At 36.8% G+C, this 22271-nt stretch overlaps 1 protein-coding gene across 4 annotated transcripts in view; it reads left to right on the top strand.

Moving 5' to 3' along the window:
* Nucleotides 1-4435: 4435 nt before the first annotated feature.
* The window catches only part of LOC110096500 (ATPase family AAA domain-containing protein 3), a 27813-nt gene continuing 9977 nt past the window's right edge, over nucleotides 4436-22271 (top strand). For all 4 annotated transcript variants that reach the window (XR_002303095.2, XR_003701397.1, XR_002303096.2 and 1 more), the window contains exons 1-6: nucleotides 4436-4790; nucleotides 4887-4982; nucleotides 11525-11635; nucleotides 11736-12045; nucleotides 12956-13046; nucleotides 13157-13499. Coding sequence is in view for 1 of the 4 variants with exons in the window: in XM_020822489.2 (XP_020678148.1) it covers nucleotides 4536-4790; nucleotides 4887-4982; nucleotides 11525-11635; nucleotides 11736-12045; nucleotides 12956-13046; nucleotides 13157-13499 (1206 nt within the window). In the remaining 3 variants the exon portion in view is untranslated. The remainder of the gene's footprint in view (nucleotides 4791-4886; nucleotides 4983-11524; nucleotides 11636-11735; nucleotides 12046-12955; nucleotides 13047-13156; nucleotides 13500-22271) is intronic.

The following is a 22271-nucleotide window of genomic DNA, read 5'->3' as shown; positions in this document are numbered from 1 at the left end:
TAGTCTGGTAGATATGGTATTTCTAACTATGAAACTTTTTGAAAAAAACAAGAAGAAAGGATAGCCAAACAGACATGTGGCAATGGTTTGAAAAATAAAGAAATGAAAAAAGTTTCTCAAACAGACTCTTAATGTAAGCATTTAGTCAAATTATATGATATTGTATCTACCATGTTTTGATGGTTGTAAGTACATCTTATCTGCAAAGAAAGTAACAAGAGTAAGTTATGAGGGTTGATATTTACCGACAAGTTGGTTGAAATTTATGAGCATTTCTTTTTTGACCTGTTTCATTTTCATCACTTTATAAAATGCAAGCAAAAATTAGAACTTTTTGGTGAAATCGCACTCTTTTCGTTAAAAAAATTTGGCACATATAAAATTACAAAAGCATAATAATGATACCACCACTTTCTTGAGGACAACTAGTATAAAACAATGCCATTAGTAGTAGAAACATCTCATGGATCAAAGCTGAACTTTTAAAAAGGAGCGAGAATAACACTTCTTTATATCACAGTCTAGCATTAACAATGACCTTTGCTCTTTTTTGAAAATGTTTGAGTCTATATTGATTAAACGAGTTATATATTTTGTTAGTTTTAATATCTGATTTAACCTTAGTAATAACTATTATAGATGAAATTGACAATAAACTAGATTCACAATATAAAATGTGAAAGAAACAAATGACAATAAAAGCTAGAGTGCAGGAGGATAGGACCAGAGATTGAAAGGAGCAAAGGGAAGGGAAGGTAAGAGTTGGAGGGAGAGAGGATGGAAAAGGCCTCCAACCTTTCTACATCACTGTTATTTGGCACTCATATTATTGTATTTTTTTACATCCATAAGAATAGGTTGTTAATTTTTTACAGTAACATTTTACTTTCAAGGATTTTTTTTTTATGTGGATAAAAAATATAAAAATTAATAAAGAAACTAACTTCATCGACTTTTCTAGTTGTTTGGCTATAGGTCTAAATGAGTAAATGGAAAAATGCATAATAGCAAAATAATAGTTTAATCTTTTTTTTCTTTCCTTTTTTTTTTTCTACTTAAATAATAGTTTTAGCTTGTTATTTGAAAGTTTCATTCATTTAATCAAATGAAGTTTCCATGTGTTAGCATTTTGTGTAGCTATAATATATCAGTTTTTTTACTAAGCAACTCATACTAATGTTTTGCATGATCTAGGTCAAGATAGACTAGCCGTACCATTTATGCAATGAATGTATGTAATATGTATATAAGCAATACATGTATGTATATATGTGATGCATGTATGCATGCATATATACAATGCAGTTACTTATGCAGGCAAGCAATTTTTGTATGTAAGCAATATATGTATGTGTACATACAAATATGCAAAGCATGTATTTATGCAATATACATATTTATATATGTAAGTAATGTATGCATATTTGCATGTAAGCAATTCATACGTGTTTGTATATATGCGTGTATGCACATGTGCACATAAGTAATGTATATATACAATGTTTGCCTGCATGCGCTAGCAGTGTATGAATGTATGTATGTAATTATATAAGCATGCTTGTAAGCAAAGCAGGCATGTATGTATGTATTAAGTTGTGCATATTTACGTGCATTTATGTATGTGTAATATTACATGCATACATGTAAACTATTCATGTATGTATGTATGTAAGCTGTGCAAGCATGTTTGTACGTATGTCCCATCCATCTAGCTTTTTAAGAATTGTTATTTCATCTTATTCATGTTGTTTCATATTTCTTGAAATTTTTATTGTTTTTTTCGGCTCATCTTTCAGGCTAAAGAGCAGCATCCAGCTGCAAGTCATGGTGAGTTGTTCAGTTATTGTGAGCATTGAATTTGCATTTTACCTTACAAAACTAATCATTCAAATCACTGTTTTTACTTTTACAAGATGGAAGGTCTGCAAATCGACGTGGTCGTCCCCGGATTGGAGGTTTTGCTGCAAGTGGACGGTGAGTTCATTTCCTAGTTATTTTAACATAACGCAACATGAAGAATTAAGCTGAATTATGATAAATTTATATTGCTAGCTAACGTGTTCTTACTTTATTATTTGTATACTACTTAAGAGTCTGTTTGGGATGGCTGCAGAGCTTTATAAAATAAGTTGTTAAGTTACTGTGCAAAAACAACTTAATTTTTCTAGTTGTAAAAATCTAATTTTTATCACAGAAATTGTGAGAAGTGTGAGAAAGCGGAGAGAATGCGGTTGTCAAATGAAGTTATGACTGTTTTTTGAAAAATAAATTTGCAAGAAAGCTATCTCAAACTGACCCTTTGTCTATTTATAGCTTTGTTATATATTGATGAAAATTGATCATGTGAATTTTATGATTGAATTCTCAGAGGAATCTTAAAGAAAGGTGGAAGAATTGAGCCAAGAAGAGAGGGGAGAAAAGTTCGGTTTCTTAACGAGCTAGATTTGGATGGTGAAGATGATTATTAGATGGCGCTTCTAACTTAACAGATATGATTATTTTGATTTCAGTTCTTTCATATTAGATTTATGTGGAAATAAGTTATGGTTTCAATCATGCACAATAATGGCTTCTGCTCCAACTGTGAAGTATTGCTTAAACATTATCTGTGATTATGATTCATCTTTTCACATTTTGGTCCTCTTCTGGGACTCATCTTATATCCTAAAAAAATAAAAAATAAAAATCTTGATTGGCACGAATCTTGATGCAAAAGGAAGTTAGAAACTTCAAAAATTAAAATTTGGACCATATGAACTTCAGTTTCAGCAAACTTACAGTTGAACTGAACATATCGAAAGTATGAACCCAACGACACCAAATTGGACTCATTTTGAGCCCAATTGAGTCCAAATCGAAGACCCGAAGCTCATTTAGAAAGTTCAAATCATAAATTGGATGACTAAATGATTTTCAAACATAACATGCTTATATTAGTATCGATCGACTCGACGAGACAAATCCAACGAATCCAAGATCGTCAAATTATGATATGATTAAGATATTCAAATGTCTAATAAACGGACCACGATCAAGGAGTGTAACATCGACCGTCCATTGAAACCACTCACAACTTATCTTTAATCTCCCTCATATTTACTGGTCATGTTATTGTCATTAAACTATAAATAGACCCCTCATTCCTCATGGAAGAGGAGTTGAAGCAAGGAAGAGAAAGAAGAGAAGGAACATAAATAAACTAGAGATATCTTGCCACTAGACTCCACCTCGACCACTGTTGGATTTTCGCACGGCCACCGACTGTCACCGGACTTCCGCTCGGTCGTCGATTGACGCCGGACTTCCGCCCTAACATCGAACGTTGCCGAATTTCCATCTGATCTCCGCTCGTCACTAGATTTCAACCCGACATTTGATTGTTGTAAACTGATCGTCCTCAATAGGACATATCAATCATTTGTAATATATTCAGATACTAGTGAAATCATTTCAATTGAGTGTTGGCCGGTGATTTTTACCTTTTCCAGGGCTTTAAACACAAAAAATATTGTGTTTTATATTTGTGTGGATATCCATACTACGCTGAGACGAAAAAATCTAACTCTATCGCCGTGTATATTTTAGCCCGCTACAATTTTATTGTTCATTGACTAGCAATATTTATTTATTTTAGTCCAAATTAAGGGTTAATTCTACTGTTTTTAACTTGGTTGATATTATTTTGAATGTATTATAAATTAATAGTTAACATTACAGCTTTTTTAAATGTGATTCTTTAAATAATTAATATGATCATTTAAAATTGGAATGTGGTTCTTAGTTGATTGTTTGCTGAAAATTAGTGAATGATTGTTCTAAAATTTTAAGTAATATTGTTTATTATTTAAAACAATATTCAAATAATTTAAATTAAACCTAATATTTTGAGAATTATATTTAAAGTAATAATAAGTATATTCATAGAAATTGTGAGTAATTGTAAGAGTGAAACTAAATCTATATGTTTTATCAATAGATAACAAATTTTGTGATGATTATAAAACATTAATTAAATTAAATTTTCTACTATATTTAAAAAAACAAATATCTTAATTCTTTGAAAGAATAATATATTATTACTATAAATAAGAAGTCTATATTAGAGTTGTAAACGAGTTGAGCCAAATTTGAATCATAACAAATTTAAGGTTGGCTCGAATTCGGGTCGAGCCCAATAAATAGCTTGGCTTGTCCTTTTTAACTCCTAAGCTTGAGAGATCAACTAAAGCTTGGTAGGGGCTCACTCGAGAAGCACACGTGAAGTTGCTATGGGAGCTTGGGGAAATTATTGGGTCAGGTCACCAGACGTGTTTGGAGCCCAATGAAAATGCGTCAGTACAAAACAGTACCGAGCTCGGTACTTAGTACTTTACATTACCGAGCTCAATAATGCTCAATAGTGTGAATATCAAATATAAGCTGTATCTAGTGACCTGACCCAATAATGAGCCAGCCAGTAAGCTAGCTCTTGAAACTTGAGCTAGCGCCATCTTCTCTCGGGGCGGGCTTGTGATACGCTTTTCCCGGCTTCCTCGATGCCACCATTCCCATCATCTCCCTCCATCGCTGCAGCGGCGGCGGCGGCCGCGGCAGCATCCCTCACCTCGCTTGCCTACGCCGATAGCGCCTTCCGCTTCCCGTTTCTGTCCTCTCCTTCACCTCCTGTCACCGATGGCTCGTCCTCGGCATCCGCGGCATCATCTTCTTCTTCTGGAGGGTTCGACCCGGAATCGCTGGAGCGAGGGGCGAAAGCCCTGCGGGAAATCAACGGCTCGCCTTATGCCTCGCAGGTGTTTGATCTTATGCCAACCTGAGGTTTTATTTCGTATGTTGTGAACTTTGCTTGCTTGATTTGGTTTGTGGTTGTTTTGATTGTTGAGGTTTAGGTTTTTGAGCTGATGAGGAAGCAAGAGGAGAGTCGTTTGGCGGAGATTGCGGTTGAGAAGGCTAGGCATCTAGCAATTCAGACGCAGGCTGATATTGTGAGTGTTCTTTGCTTTAGGAGTTTCATATAAGCTTCATTTAATTTTTTTAGTCTTTTGAAGCAATAGTTTATATCCATGCGCATCAAATGCATATAAATGAATTCATTAAAAATTATATTTATCATAATTCATTAGAAATCATCCATTTTTATAATTCAAGCATTATTCAAGTCTCAGGAAACAATTAGTCTGTATTATTTATCATATGATTATTAGCAAACTATTCAAATCAAGCCAACTTATTCTCATTATGTAAACAAAATTAAATATTCTAGTCTGCATTAATTCACTGAAAGAGATTTATATTGAAGAGTTTGGATCTGTTTGACCCGCTATTGAGCGTTACCTTGTTAACTTGCCATCTTACATGTGAGTTGGGCTAGCTAGTTTGCCTCCTTCAGCGCCAACATTTTGGTTCCACCGTAGACTTCTCAAACTGACAAGTCTTTGCTCTATGCTGCATCTCCTTCTAGATATTCTTCTTAGGATCGATACTATATTATCCATAATTTTTGTAATAGACATTTAGGGATTTATTTGAGAGCTTTGTAATGAACATTGTAATAATGGACTTTACCCTTGGCTAGAATATTTACTTTTATGTCATAATGATAGGTGCATCCCTACAATAGAATATACTCCTCACTTTTCTTACCATCATCTTAAGTCAGAGTTCCATTGTGAGCCCTTAATGATTTATGGAATTCTTGATGCTTCCAATGGGCTTAAACTGGCCACCCTATGATAACTGATCAAGTGTTGTCCAACCTACTCTTTTTTAGCACCCATTAGCCATCTGTACTTTGGCTAGAAACTCTTGTTTGTAGGGCTAGAAGCGGACTAGTGTAATTGATGAACAACTTGGTGCTCATTCATATAAGACTTAGGCTTCGTTTGGGATGGCTTTTTTATTGCTTCTTAAAGCGACTTTCTAGTAAAAAAAATTATTTTTGTACTAAAAAGTCGCTTTAAGAAGCAGGAAGAAAGTTTTCCCAAACGAATCCTCAATTACATCTGTTGATTTAAATTATTGATAAGCTTGAATAAATTATAAGTGACGTCTAAATGAACAAGGTTGAGCATTGACCTCTTGGTTCATTAATTTTTGTTAAAATGCTTGTTTATTGTCTCACAAATAACTCGCTAAGATATAATAAAATAATTAGTTAATGATTACTTAATTGTGTATTTGATGACATATTTTGTGTCTTTTAAATGATTCTAATTTTAATTATAAATAAATAAATTCATTTATGTCTAGTAATATGATTATATGTTTACATCATTATCATGAAATATATAATTAATCATATGCCATTAAAACTTGATTATAACTCAAACTTGATAAGAAAATGAAATAAACAAACAAGTTTGAATAAAGTTTTAAATCTCTGGTCATATTTAAGCTCAGCTCAAACTCTATGCAAAAATAAATAAATGTGCATGAAAATGTGGGCTCCAAAAATTCGGCCTCGGCCTTCGCCCGTTCGATTGTTTATTTTTATCTTCGACAAGGGAGTTTTAACGGAATAAATTCCGGGGTAAATTTTGGAAGGCAGATGGGTTTGTAGATAAGACACTATCCAGAGATTTCACCCTCATTTTGCGAGGACTTTATGATATGAGTTCTGGTTTCCTATAAGCGTAAGCCCCTATAGTTAATTACCCCTCCCACTAACGAGAGAGAACTTTCGATTAAGGCTAGTCGTCAATCAGATACGTATAGAATATGTGTTATCTGGCATATAGTAGCAGCATTGGTATTTGGAATGGTTAGAGGATTTGCAGATTTGAAAATTTGATATTTAAAATTGGAAATTGCAGAATCTTGCACTTAAAGCAGATGGTGGGGGAATGGATGATAAAACCGATCAAGATCCCATGGTTCCGTCGTCCTGGGCCATTGTGGTCCATGGTCTACTTAGTCAGAGGAGGTAGTCGGCCCAACCTGACAGAAGGATCCTTGTCGGCAGCCATGGGTTGCTTCGTCCAAGGGGACTTTGTAGAACTAGGTTGGATATTTGCCTAAGGGGACAAATTTGAATTCACCTTAGCTAACAAAGGGCTTTGTGCCCTATCGATTATATCCTATTGATTCATATCTCAAGGATTTGATGCCATTAAGGAGCGTATTGGCTCTGGCCATAACCGGTATTTCGTGGTGTCATTTGGCGGCAAAACCACTATGTTCAGAGGGCCCCAGGTCATAACCGTTTATCCTGCGATGCCATTTGGCGGCAAAACCGCCGGTTAGAGGACGCGTACCACGTCCTTACTGTCAGGAGGTTGTTTGAGAATGGATCATAGTGATATTTTTGACTAGGCATTTGTCTCTTTGTGAGCTAAAGTAAATTTTAATTTGTCTACCTCGACAAATTGTTGCGGAGGGCGGATGGATTTTACTTTAAGTGGTTTGATGAATTTATTTTCACATTTTAAATATCTGGGATTTGGATGATCTTTTTGGAATTTTGGAATTTTTGGATTTTTTTGGGTATTTGTGTGGAGTTTGAAAATATTTGTGAACCCCTCTGGTTGAGATTTGCATTCAACACGGTCATCAGCGGGGTGCTTGGGGGCATTTTCATTTATGTACTGAACCTTGTCAACTCGACCAAGCTGTTGACTGAGGATCGGGTTTCTCGTAGGCTCTGTGCCTTTATTAGTGAATTCTCTTGATTATAGGCTTTGAAGACCTAATATGAATGTATTAAAATAAATACACCGGTCTCCACAACCGTGTATTTATTTGAAGGTTCGAACCCTGCCGACTCCTATTGATTGGCATAGAAGGATCGGGTTCGAACTTGAATTCACTTATCGACCCGCGCAGCATCCCTAGACGTCACGTGTATACCAATAACACCCTCGCCGGGTCCCATGCGGGTTGAGATTGTTTTTTCCCCTTTAGTGTACCTATGTGTATACAAATTAATGGTGCACGTGCAAGGGTATTTTGAAATATTTGTGAACGCCTTAGGTCCGCTTGCAATGATGTTGCGGATCTGGTGGCGTAGCGTAGCAGCTTCTGAATAGAGTTGTTCGCTGCTTCATACAGGTAGACCGTCGTGCACTACATGTTGCTTTCTGCAGTTGGATTATAGTGCACCAACGAATCTCCTGCTTTGTATTTATAGATGCTCGTAGATAGCTTATTGTATGCATGATGAATTTCTCACTTGCACTTGATATAGTCACTTGATATAGTCACTTTGTATATTGCTCGTGGACAATAGACTGGGTTACTAGGAGTCTTCTACAGTGGCCCGTAGATACTTGCATTTGTTACATTTCATCCAACATTTACTTGTAAATGTGATATAGTGCATATGATGAATCTTTTACGACCTCATAAATATTTGCACTTTGTCATATACTATATACTCTTGCTTATAAGAAGCTAGTATATTTGCTTAACATTGCTTTATTGTTGATCGTAGGAGTGTTATAACGTTCATTACATATTGAATCATTTTGCTCGTAGGGGAGAGATGTATTTGCTTATATGAATGACTCGTAGATGGGTTAAACTCATTACGACCTTCTCATTCATGTTTGCTAGTGACTCGTTGAATTCATGACATATAAATTTCAATAATCCAAAAGAGGTCGATGTGTCTATAAGCAGATCGTTATTGACCATCAGGTTGATTGTGTTCATTGTTGATTGCTTCACATGTATTAGCCGCCCACTTGCCACATTCACTTTTGTGCCAATTTCCTTGTGCTTATAAGAGACTGATATATTTGCTTGCATGCCAAATTTCTCCACTTGTATGTAGGATGTTACAATCATTTCATGCTCTTTATAGATTATTCAAGTCTCCTGAAGTTCAAGTTCTAGTTCGGTTCAGGCTCATTGTAGTTCCCTTCTGAATTCGGGTTCAAGTCCTTTGCAATCAAAGTATAAACTCTTTGCTCGAGTTCAATTCCAATTAAGTTCTATTTTGTCATGAATGCATCTCTTTATCATTCATTGTTTATCTCAAGTAACTCAATTATATAGAATTTCCCATCATTTATGAATAAGTGGCATTTGTAAGTTCTCAATTTGCCACGATTTCCATTTGTGTTATTCTGCATATGATTCAAGTCTTACAAATTTCTTGCATCAAATTCAAGTTCTATGTCCCTTGTAGTTACATTGAGCTTTTGCTCAAATTCAAACTATTTAAATCTTTATGAGTGTTTAAGTCCTCTACTTTTCATTTGAGTTTGAGTTCAAGCGCATCCTTTGTATTTGCTCACTTGGGTCCAAGACTTACTATTTGATTCAAGTTTGATTTTAAATCATTGATCACTTGATTTAGAAATGAGTTCCATGCTGTCTCATAAAGCTCAAGCAAATGAGTTCCATGCTGTCTCATAAAGCTCAAGCCTTGTCTCATGTGGTCCAACTCAAGTCCTTACTTGAGTTCAAATATTCAAATCATGTGCAAGTTTGACTCAAGTTCATTTGATGTTCAATTCTTAGCTCCTTGAGTCATGCTTAAGTTATAGTTCACTTGACATTCAAAATCAAATTCAAGTCCTTATGATTTATTTAAGTTTGGATTTGTTTTAGATTTGAGTTTATTGCATTAAAGTTCACAAGTCCGAGTCCACTATTGAGTTCGAATGAGTCCATGTACAGTCTCGTCTTCACCCAAAATTTCGGCAGCCTCCCGGCGTCTCCCCCATTTAGGGGAAAACTACGAGAAACTGGGCCTTCCCACCACGCGCAATAAAGACGTGTATGGTAGGTGTCCTCAGACGAGGACACTGCGGTCGTGAACTTTGTTCCTACCATGCGGAATAAAGGCGTGTATGGGGTCTTTGACGGTACCTGTTTAAAAAGACAGTTTTCTTTCCCCCCGCTCGGAGGTACTTATGAGTGACCCCGCCTCACCGTAGGTGCCGCACCGGGGTCCTATCCCACCACGCACAATAAAGGCATGCATGGGTGATTTTTCGGTCCACCACGAACATTGACATAGGGTTTTTAGGTGATTACCCGTCCGTCGTAGGCGACGCACCGGGTTCCCATCCCACCACGCAAAATAAAGGCGTGTATGGTCGGTTTTTCGGTCCGCCGCAAACAACGAAAGTGGGCTCTCGAGTTTTAAGGTTAAAGGTTTATACCTGCGCGGGGCTGGCGTTGGCACACGGATCGAGGCAAGAGGAGGGAAGGGGATTTCATCTTAATTATAATTAAATTATAATTAATAAATCAATAATAATGAATTATAATTAAGTAACAATTATAATTAATAAGTAATTAATTATAATTAATAATGATTAATCATAATTAATTAAATAATTATAATTAATTTATTAATTATATTTATAATTAATTAATAATTAATTATAATTACATAAATAATTATAACTAATCATTAATTAATTATATTTAGTTAATTAATTATATTAATTAATAATTAATTATAAATACTAATAATTATAATATTTAAAAAAAATATCCTCCCCTCCCCTCTGTTGATGTTCACGGGTTTTGGCCAAAGAAGCTTGCGTGAGGGATCAAGTTACCTTTACAGTGCGAGCTCCCGATTTTGCCTCCGATCAAAATGTTATAACTTCTGATCTAACTAGCAGAGAAGGGATGTCGTCGAGGGAGGGTGGAAGTCGGAGCTAGGGCAGAGGTTTGGTCGACCTGGGCTTGCGATTGGGGGCTTGAAGTCGAAGATGGGAGATCGGGGCTGGATGGAGATTGGAGGAGGGAGTTCGGCGGGCACCCGTGAGTGAGGTAAGGATTTGATCTCTGTGTGTGTGCGTGTGTGTGTGTGTGGAAGCGTCGGGTTGGGGGATTCGGTCGCAGAAGCTCGTGAAAGGGAGGAGTTCGCGTGTGTGGAAGGTCTGCCGAAGGAAGAAGATCCCAAGTCTTCACTTTGCTCTCATTTTATAGATGCAAGAGGCATGCGATCGTGGCGAGCAAATCCCGGAACGACGCCGAATATACAGTGCCTCGGCGGGATTTCTGTACGACTCCGAGATTCAAGCGTGATTTTTGGGTACAGGCAGTGACTTTCTTCCAAGATTTGAGCGGATATTCGGGAGAAATTTGCAGATCCGATGGGTATGTGAGATTTCTGCATTCCTCTCTTTTGTTCTTTGCATATAGGTCAACAGAAAAATAGCACTTAGTTTGACTCATTTATTTACAACCTGACTTGATTGTGAGGTTGTAAGCTTGCAAGGAAGCTTATATGGGCTGCTAGTTTGCCTAAGAGTAACAAGATTTCTCCAGCCAAATTGTCATCTGATCAAGATCTGGCATCCCTTTTAACAACATTAGAAACCCATGGTCTGTTATAGCAGCATCAAGCATCTGGCATGGTCCTCGCAATTCTTGCAATTGCCTAAGCTACTAGAAACATCAGGTATTTTGTCTTTAGCTTCATGAGAAATTTGTAAAAACCAAAATCCAATCCCCTAGTAGTATGTATATATATATATATATATATATAAAAGAAAGAGAGTAAAGATGTTCTACTGATCATAGTTACTCTGTAGTTAATTAAAAGAGAATTTTCAATTGGCAGGAGAAGCAGCAGAAGCTGGCAGAGGAGCAAAGGAATCTTATTCAACAACAAGCCCAGACCAAAGCCCAAATGGCACGCTATGAAGATGAGCTAGCTAGAAAAAGAATGCAGGTAGTTGGCTTAACTCTAATTCTACATGCATATGATATTTTGATAGTTTTTATATGGGTGATTCTTAGCATTTAGTTCACAATGCCAATTGTAATGGCAGACAGAGCATGAAGCTCATAGGCAACAGAATGCTGAGCTAGTCAAAATGCAAGAGGAATCCTCTACTAGGAAAGAACAAGCAAGACGTGCTGCAGAAGAACAGATTCAAGCTCAACAACGTGAAACTGAGAAAGAGCGAGCTGAAATAGAGCGTGAAACAATTAGAGTAAAAGCTATGGCAGAGGCTGAAGGTCGTGCTCATGAGGCAAAATTAACGGAAGAATATAACAAGAGGATGCTGTTAGAACGCATGAATGGAGAAAGGGATAAATGGTTGGCTTCAATTAACGCAACTTTTAGTCATATTGAAGGTATTGTGCCACATTACATTAAAGTTCTTCTGTATTAAGTGCATTAATCTTACATGGAGCATTAGATGCTACTAATGAGGCATTGATGCCGATGTCCTTATCCGGGTCATGTATTGTAATTCATTAGTTTGTTGTTATGTTCACTGGGTACATGATAGGGTTATCAATATTTTTTCCTTTCATTCCTGTTAAAACCTGTTAGTTAGCTAAAAGCATTTATGGTTAAATGCTAGAGGGAAACCTTCATTATGACCTAGCAGTGAAAATTTGAGTCATGAAAATATCCTCTATAATGCAAGATTAAGGTTATGACATTAACCCCCTTCCAGAACCCCGCATCATTGGGAGCTTCATGGATTTGTACACCCTTCATCATTAGATGCTACACTACTTACTTCCTTACTTTCATTATTTATAAATTTGAATAATTGTTTACTATTATTTGGTCAACCAATGTTTTTTAGATGCTTTTGATGTCCGGCATTCAGATTTTTAATTCATTGATGATTACTGGATTAAATGACTGCCCTACCATTTTACTTCATGTCATTAACCATTCTATTGAAGTTATATTTATAATTTTTCTACATGCTAATTATTTTCTTGTTTGTCACTCTAACGCACCTAAAATTTGCTTTAGCTATTCCACATTTTGTTATGCCAGTTTCATTTTTATGGTAAGTTTTGGGAGCATGTGGTCTTTAGTCATGATGATGTATTCTTTAATGAGTGCAATTGCTATTTCATTTGTGGGAACTAGATCTGTATGATTTGTTATAAGGTTATTAGCAACGTATTTAAATCATGCCAATTTATTTTCATTCTGTAACAAATTTGAAATATTGTTGTCTACTTTATTCCATTGAAAGAGAATGTTTTTGTTTATATATTTGTTTCCGGGGATCTACAGGTGGATTGAAAATGTTGTTGACTGATCAGAGTAAAATGATCATGGCTGTTGGTGGGGTAACTGCGCTTGCTGCTGGCGTTTATACTACTAGGTATATCCATACAGTAAAGAAGTTAAACTATGAAATTGTCACTTTTTAGTTCTAGGTTTGCTTTAATTAGTTTATTCTATGGGTTTTATTTTGTCCTTTGATTCTTTCAGGGAAGGTGCAAGGGTAATGTGGGGTTATGTCAATAGATTGTTGGGCCAGCCATCACTGATTAGGGAATCTTCCATAGCGAAGTTTCCATGGTCAGGAATTATGTCTAAATTTTTAAAGAAGATAGAGAGTTATGGTGCGTCAAATAAGGATTTGGTTTCTATGAGAAACAAAACAAGCTTTGACAATATTATTCTCAACCCATCACTAAAGAAGAGGATTGAGCTACTTGCCAGAGCTACAGAGAACACAAAGTCTCATCAAGCACCTTTCCGTAATATGCTTTTCTTTGGACCACCAGGTACTGGGAAGACTATGGTTGCAAAAGAGATGGCACGAAAATCAGTATGTTTTTGCACCTCGTTTTCACAATTATTCTCTTCACTAATAAGCTTGACTGTTTGATGAGCTATATTTTTTCCACGGAAAACATTGGTTATATTTTTTACTTTTAATTTTTTAAGTGCTTATTTGTTAAAATTATCCCATTGTTCTCCTTTAAAGCTATTTTTACACCAACTCAAATTTTGTAGCTTAGATATATGCTTTCAATAAAAAAGGATCTTAAACCAGGAATGACAAAGCATGATCAACATTTTAATAGTAATAGTTCAAAGAAAAAGGATTTTTTTTGGGTTTATTTTATAAAGGAGCAGTTTAATCTTTAAAATTAGCAAAAGAAGCATATTTAATATAAAATTTAAAAAGGAACAAATTTGTCAAATAAAATAGCTCATTCAGTATATGCCAAAAGAAATGGGGCATTCTGATTACGCTATTTGATTTGGCGGATTCAGCTCAAAAAGAAAAGAGAAATAAAGCTAGAGAGAGAAAAATGACAAAAATTAAAGAATTAGCCAAAAAAATTGGCATTTTCTCCTTAGAATGAGAGAGAGGCGGAAGAGAGAGATAAGGGGAGAGAGATTTTTTATCTTATAAAATTTTATTCAAACTTTTTCTTTAAAATTATAAAAACAAAAAAAACAAAAAAATTCTCTCCTGCCCTCTTTCCCTCTCTCTCTCCCGCCTCTCTCTCTCTCTCTCCCACCTCTCTCTCTCTCTCTTGCTTCTCTCTCTCATCCTAATGAGAATAAGCCAAAAGTTTTGGCTAATTATTTGATTTTTATCATTTCTCTCTCTCTAGCTCTATTTCTCTCTCTTGTTTGAGGTGAATGCGCCAAATAAAATAGCGAATTCAGAATGCCCTATTTCTTTTGGCGTATTTTGAATGCGCTATTTTATTTGACAAATTTGCTCCTTTTTAAATTTTATATGCTTTTGCTAATTTTGAAGATTAAATTGCTCTTTTATAAAATAAACCCGTTTTTTTTAGTGATGCTACCTTTGCTACTTCTTAATCTGAGTCGTTGGCCAGACAAGACACCATAGAGAGTCCGATGGACATGTTGAACATTTGTCAACGTAGTGAGGTAGGATAATATGGATTCTTATGTTTGGAGCAAGAAGCATTTAGATTTCATTAATAAGATAATAGACAAATTATAAAGAGGAAGACCACCACTATACTTAGATATTGACAACTCTTGCTCTTAAGTCTTAATGGCAGTGTACCTTACAACTTTTTAATAGAGACGGTGTTGATGTGCCCTTTTATAGAAAACGTCTTGATCCCATAGATATAGGCTTCTGAATATAATATGGTAGATATCAAGAAGAATCACGTCACATAACACCTCGTCAATTGAGTGATGGCACAGCAAATGCAATACTATTTACAATCACAATCTCAGACTTCTTTTGAATATATCTGAGTGGGTATAGCTGTGGATAAAGAGCCATCTCAAGATAGACTCTTGTACTATATTCATCTAGATTAGTTTTCTAACTCCTTCAGTTGTAGATGACGCTAGCCACCTCCTGCTTTACTTGGATCCACAGGGTGAAAAGTTATTCACATTCGTTGAAGTCATCTGTTGTACTCGGCTCTTTCCTTTTTGCATTGGCATCAAGAAAATATTTAAGTTTGGCTAATTTATTGACTTAAAACTTGGTTCCTTTCCACAATGGAAAACACCTTTTTACTTTTAATGGTATTCACTTCTTGTATAAGAGTTTCAAACGAACTTTCTAACATTTACCTCCACCATATACCATGATATGGAAGTCATCATAACAGAGGTTGTCTCTTCAAGAAGAACAGGTTTTCGTTTTTTCCTTTATCAGAATCCATTTGATTCCACTTCTCAACAACCTTTATTTCCCCTCCCTTTTTCTTGGTAGGAGGCTTACCCCATTTGTTCTCATTCTTCCTATCGATTGCCGTAACAAACATGCTTGTTTGAGCGAGGCCTTTGACAAAGATGATTAAGATTTCTTTGGAGATGTTTTAGTGCAACCTCGTTTTCTTTGGAGATGTTTTACTGCAACCTCGTTGTGTACTTTATCAGTATGGGCACGTGCCTAAGTGATGCACCAATCATCTAGTGTTGCCTCTTAAACTCTAAGGTATGGTCCTTCATTCTTGTCATTGAAGTAACCGGTGTTTCTTCCTCCCTCTTTTTTCTTTTTACTCTATTGGGTAGAATTCCTATCTTGCATTTTTTTCAACTATGACAAGATAATGTTTTGCAACCCATATTGAAGATGGGCATTTCATTAAGTCAATGCATGCTTGGTAAGTTTAAGTGTAGTGAAAGAAATCATTTCTTAGGAAGAATATCCATAGAGATTGATTTTTTTTTTTCAATTGATCCTCCCATGCATCTAGCATATTCACATTAATATAAGCATCAAAAGTAAGGTGTCAATTTTAGCTCCCATCCCCTCAAAGATAGAATATGAATTTTAGTTCTTAGCTTCACAGGTTGATGTGGTCCTTTGAAAGAAGGCTCAAGATCCTCATATTCTAAGTCATATCCTTGTTTATGAGAACTCTCGCTATCTTCTTATTATCACGATGATGATATCTCCATTTGGAAATTATCTTCCTTATATTATGGATCTAGACTAGCCACTGGGGTTTGCTTGTTCAATATTCATCACTACAGTAATTTGTTGTTAAAGGAATGCTACTTGGCTAGCCAAATCACTCGGGATTTCTCCTCATAATGTTGATATCTTGACTGTCCGTTGCTTCTGAAGTATTTAGGTTCAAGAAAGATTATCCCATCTTTTTATAGCTTCTATTTGTCAATGCCATCATCGAAGTTCTCTTAGAACCAAGCATTTTGACGCTGACAACTTGATATGTTACTGCTAGCTTGAAATCGAAAAGATCAAACAGACACGTCAGTCGGGCATCAATGAAGTGAAAGAATAATATGGATTTTATTTTCTGTGCAAGAAATAAGTTTCATTATTAAAATAAATATACAAATGTCAAGGTGGAAGATGATGCTTCCTTGAACTCCCCTCTCTAGCTTTCTAACTTCAGAGAGTCTCTCACTTTTTATCTCTGTTTGCTTATCTGATTTGAGAGGCTAAGCTTATTCTCTTTATGGTTCTCACTAAAGAAGCATACTTTAAGAGGTTTTGACTTAAAAAGGTTTGCCAAAGAGGTTTCTAAATAGGCTAATCCTTTTCCTCTCCCAACACTCCTTGATATATCTGTCGAGAATTTATGATGGTATGATGTTGATGTGACACCATAACTAATACATGTAATCAAGACTCTCTTTAGGGGAAGTTGTGAGGCACAGGCATCAAGATTGGAGTTAAAATCATGCATATTGGGCCATGTTATCTGTACGCCCATGACTTTCTGTGCAGGTACCCGTTCATAGGTGTCTTGCAGGTCATGTTCGGGTCGAGCAGAAGGAGGAACCACTTTTCTTTCAGAACAGTTTGTTTGAGGGACTCGCTCAGGAGCTGGAATGAGCTTAACACTGGACCACGGCGGACTAGCACTAGCCACATCCTCCTAGCAGTCGTTCCCCCATTGGGCGAGGGCGATCTCATAAGTTCCTCTCGTGAACAAATAGATCTTTATCCATCTAAGCTAGAATCAAGTATCCTATGCAAAATACATCAAACAACGAACGACATGTATCGCCTCTTCAAAAATCTCTCACGTCAATCAGAGGACTATGCCTAGATGCTACTCATCCATGCAGCGGGGGCGACCCCATATCATCATTGGACATTACTTTGCTCGCTCTTCTCAACCATCATTCTACTCGGAACCAACGAGTGACTTATAATAAAAGACTGATGTGACAACTCCCATATCTAGGATATAATCTCTACATCCTTTTGAACCCTATAAAAGGAGGAGGAACGACAGGAAAAAATGACTTTTTTCCCACGGAAACATTCATAAGAATAGAGGACAATAGAGAGAAAAACGAGAGAGATCACACCTATACGTGATCAGATCTAGGAAATAATGTATTATTTTTTTTCTTTTTGCTCGAGCTCGATAGAGTAGAGCTCTCGCTTTGATTATGCTTATATAACTGGCTTGGATAATAAAGATTTTGTCTAAATCTATTTCTCTCTCGGGTCACCCTCATTTTCCTCTCTTATATTCAAATCTCATTACATTCAACTCACAGACCCTCAGCTCACAAGTAACACAAAGTACGGTTTGGTATCATCTCACTGAACAAAATGAGATTCAACATCCTCTCAGGTGCGGTGAGCATGGAGGATGACGAAGGAAAACAAATCATTATCTAATGAGTAACCTGAAGCCTCGGAGAATTCAATGAACCCTGCATATACCACTCACCGTGGACTGCTAGGAATGGAGGAGCTTCTCTTGAACTCTATTCAAGATATCCTCATCGCCGCTAACCATCCATCGCAAACGATCAACCTACTTGAAGGGCCATCCGATCCTGGTGCTCGTCGCGAGCCTCCGGAATAAGCTCATGCTTCAGATTCAACTGCCAACGTCACTTGCCCCCAGGTGAGGGATGAAAAGTCCTCAACCAGATGAACCAAAGAAACTGAACCAAGGCTGACAAATGACTTTTATAGACCAGTCTCCAAAGCAAGAGTAGCTCCCAAGTTCAAGGTGCCTCACCTCAAAGCTTACTTGAGTATAGATCATGTGATGACTTTTGAATTTAAACTTCCCTCCTTGACATCGACGACGCGCATCGGTGTCGTATGATCTTCACTACTCTGAGGAATTCGACGTTAAGGTGGTTAACTCTCCTACCTAGTGAGGTGATCACCTCCTTCACTAACTTCAAACGAATGTTCATTGCACAATTTGCCATTGGCTAGTGACCCCGCAAAAACTTGCAAGTCCTGCTAAAGATAAGACAGGATTCGAGAGAGTCATTAAGAAGCTTCATACTGCAATTCCAGAAAGAATTGCTGGACGTAAAAGACCTTGAGCCGCAGTTGCTTAAGCAGCCCTGACCCATGGGATGAAAGGTCCCTTCCGGTACGCACTAGGCCTGCAACAGCCAAAGATGCTAGCAAAATTGTTGGAACTCGCCAACAGTCATGCCAACGCTGAGGAGTACAATCGAGTGACCGAATCCTCCTTGACCATTCCACACCATGATCTCGTCACGGGAAAAAATTTTCCCTCAGGGAAAACAACAGAAAGAATCCAATTTCAAGAAAAGAAGAACCGAAGGTTAAGCCTCTGGCGCAGCCAATGGCGCCCCAGTCTATACGAAACACCCGCACATATGAGATTTCAGAGGGCAGAAGCATCACTGGTGTAAAACCGCTCAGAATTTCATTATTTTGAGTGCAGGTTCGTCCGTACGAACCTGAATTCGTCCGGGACGAAATTTGTCCAGAGAGCAAGTCGTCCAGGTATGATAACAAATTCGTCTGAACAAATTTTGTCCAGAGGAGAAATCGTCCCGGGATGAATAGGAATCGTCCCGTACGATCCTATTTTGTATATATCTGATTTGAGATATTTTGAAGAGAGAGAAAAGTTGGAGAGAGAAAGAGAAGGAAAGAAAAGGAAAAGGCTTGGTTTCGGAGGTCGCGGAGTGCTTTTCGTCCGTCATCGCTGTTGAAAGATTTGTTTGTCTTGAAGTAAGGAATCCGAATCCTATTTCTGATTTCAAAGATTTCGTGTTTTAGTATTTTTCTGCTCAGTTTTGTGTTTCTGTTACCGAAAAACGTGCATATCTTTGTATTGACAAAATTTGTGCCCCGTAACTTTTGGTATGTTATATAAATGATGATTTTGCACGATTTAAGTATTTTCTGAGAAGTTTTCACCGGATATTTTGAATTCTGTTTGATTTTTATCGAATAGAAAATTATCTGGATGTTGAAAAATATTGATTCAGTACAAGTAAAGTTTTGAAACGTTGTTTTACACGATTTCTAGTAATTTGGTAATTTTCTGGAACTATGCATTTTACAACGACTTTTGTCTACTATACGATATTTTAAGGGGTTTTCTAAATTGAGCTAAATCATGTTTATTGGTTGCAATGTGTTGATGAGATAATGATGAATATGGTTATATGATTGAAATTGTTGATACTACTGTGTACTGTGTGTGTGAAAGACAAGTAAAGACTGGTTGAACCGTTGGTTGGAGACTGATTGACCTGTACAGGATGGTGGGCCAACGGGCTTTCCTTTAAAAATGGTTTGGTGTTATCCTCTACTGATCACGTGATTACTGAAGGGAGTTATAAGGAGATGATTACTGTGCCGACGGGTAAAGAGTGACGACTCTTTTTACCGAGCCAACGGATACAAGATACTGATATTGATACAAGATTTGAAAACACCTAAATAGCCAGTGCTTCTACTTGCTCTGTATGACTGCTGTACTGAATTGCATGTTTAGCAGTATTGTTACTGCTACTGTACGGATTTACTGATACTGACGCACTTACAAATACTGAACTGATATATTACTGTACGGTTTTATCGATATTGTACGGATTTACTGTTAATGCATGATTTTACTGTTATATCATTACTGTTCATATCACTGGATTGTTACTGATACTGATACAGGCACTGATACTGATTCACTGTACTGACGTTATGAACGTGATATACTGTGTAAGTGACATGTGATTCACTGAACATGTGATATAGATTATTGGATTGCATGTGATTCACTGAGCACGTGATATTGAATAACTGAATTGCAAGTGTATATTTTGATATGATTCTACGACATTGATTGATTCCAACTGTTTCAAACAATGTTATGATTTTATTCCATTGATCTGATTTCAACAGTCACGAACGACATTATTGATTTGACGTTTTATACCGATTGATATTATTGAACCAATGAATTCTCTTTATACGATTGACATTATTGACATAATGATTTATTGACTGATTTGATTGGTATTACCGATACGAAGATTTCTTTAACGATTTAACTGAGATTTTAGATATGAAGATTTGTCTACTGAATTGACTGATGTTATTGATACGACTACTACTGTAGAGATTTGACGCACGTATTGATTCATTGAGCTTTACGAACTTTTATACTGTTTATTGATTCTTCTACTGATAATTATGGCTCTATACGTTTCTGTATTGATTACCGTTCTGTATTGATTTCTGTTTATGTACTGATTCCTATTTCTTCATTGACTCAATGATCATGTGTAAGTGACTGCTATGATTTGACTGATTGACATGCATATTGCTTCCGTACCGTGCTTTGATGTCAGTTGTAGGTATTTGGTGACCTGCTGGGCTTTTTGAAGCTCGTTATATGTGGTTAATATTTTCAGGTCAGGTCAAGGGAGCAGGAGATTGAGGTTGATCAGGAATCTTCAGGTTTTTGTCTTTTTGTTTTAATGATTCTTTTTGTACTCAGGATATGATGGATTACATGTGATTAATGTGTAGATCCTGAGTATTGTAAATGAACTTTTGGGAATGAATGAAAATGTTTACTTGATGTTTTAAAGTATAGATTTTGTTAGACTGTTTATCACTGATTGATGATTATAGATAGCTCTGGTAGAAGATTGACTTAAAGGATTGACTGAATAATTCTTCCAAGTTAGATCTTGGGGCGTCACCTGGTACCATGAACTGCAAAACCATGTAGAAAGATCACCCACCGACCTCAGGAATATCCGAATTATACTTCGTTGAGGGTATTTGTAGCCGAGCTTGTTGAGGCCATAAAAAAACAAGGAGTTCTTCAGGTGTCCGCTGCCTATGAAGTTCTATAGTGCCCGGGACACATCACGGTATTGCGCATTCCATAAGGATTATGGGCATGACACCGAGGAATGTCGACACCTGCGCAACCTAATCGAAGAACTTATCGAAACAGGGAAGCTTATAGAGTTCATGCTCGCTAATTTGGAGCGACAGCTAGGAAAGGCCCCAACCGAAGAAGGCACTAACGAGCCAAGGTCAGCTTGATCCATTCACATCGTGGGAGTAGTATCCATAGGGGCATCAAAATGGATTTTTGGGTTAGGTTCGGGTACAACCTGAAACTGACCCACCTTCAATTGATCTGACCCGAACCGACCCAATTAGACAAACAGGTCATAAATCCAAACCCATACCTGATGCAATCAAAAATTTGGGAGAGGAACCCAAATTTTTGATCACAAAAAAGAGATACTCTTTCTAGGATGATAGAAAGACATAAAATACTTAAAAGAACACAAATACTATAAAACATAACTTTATATAATAAAACGACTTACAAACTTTTGACTCAAATGACACTTATAATTTGGACGCTTACAAACTTTGACACCAACAAAATGACACCCTAAACTTGCTTACTTTGAGAAGAGGGATACAGGTGAGGTGGCACTTGCGGATAGAAGAAAGAGATTAGGAGACGAGACGAAGGTTGGAAAGAGCCCGCAGGATTTCCATAGGAGGAGGGGAATCAGGTTTTCTCTCCAAAAATAACTCACATCATCTTTTTTTAACATTTCCAAAACAACTCCTACTTATAAGATCAAAGAGGGCAGCCAAACAGCCCTTTAAAACCACTAATTAATCTCATTAAAATAAGAATATAGAAGGCCATAAGTCACCAAATAGAAGACCAAAAGACAGCACAAATTCTGCAGGAAAATTGCATTGAAAACAGTGGAAAGACCCATGGAAATCCTCCCAAACAGCAGCCCACAAAAAGCCATCAATGAGGGCCAGCTGGCTGTTCAAAATCAGAAGCCAAACAGCCCAAAACAGCAGCTGAAAAGGCAGAAAAAA

This window comes from Dendrobium catenatum, unplaced genomic scaffold (genome assembly GCF_001605985.2).
Source record: "Dendrobium catenatum unplaced genomic scaffold, ASM160598v2 fragScaff_scaffold_81, whole genome shotgun sequence".
In the NCBI taxonomy this organism is placed as follows: domain Eukaryota; kingdom Viridiplantae; phylum Streptophyta; class Magnoliopsida; order Asparagales; family Orchidaceae; genus Dendrobium; species Dendrobium catenatum.
Note: the sequence above shows the minus strand (reverse complement) of the source record. Positions and strands in the feature narration are given on the sequence as shown.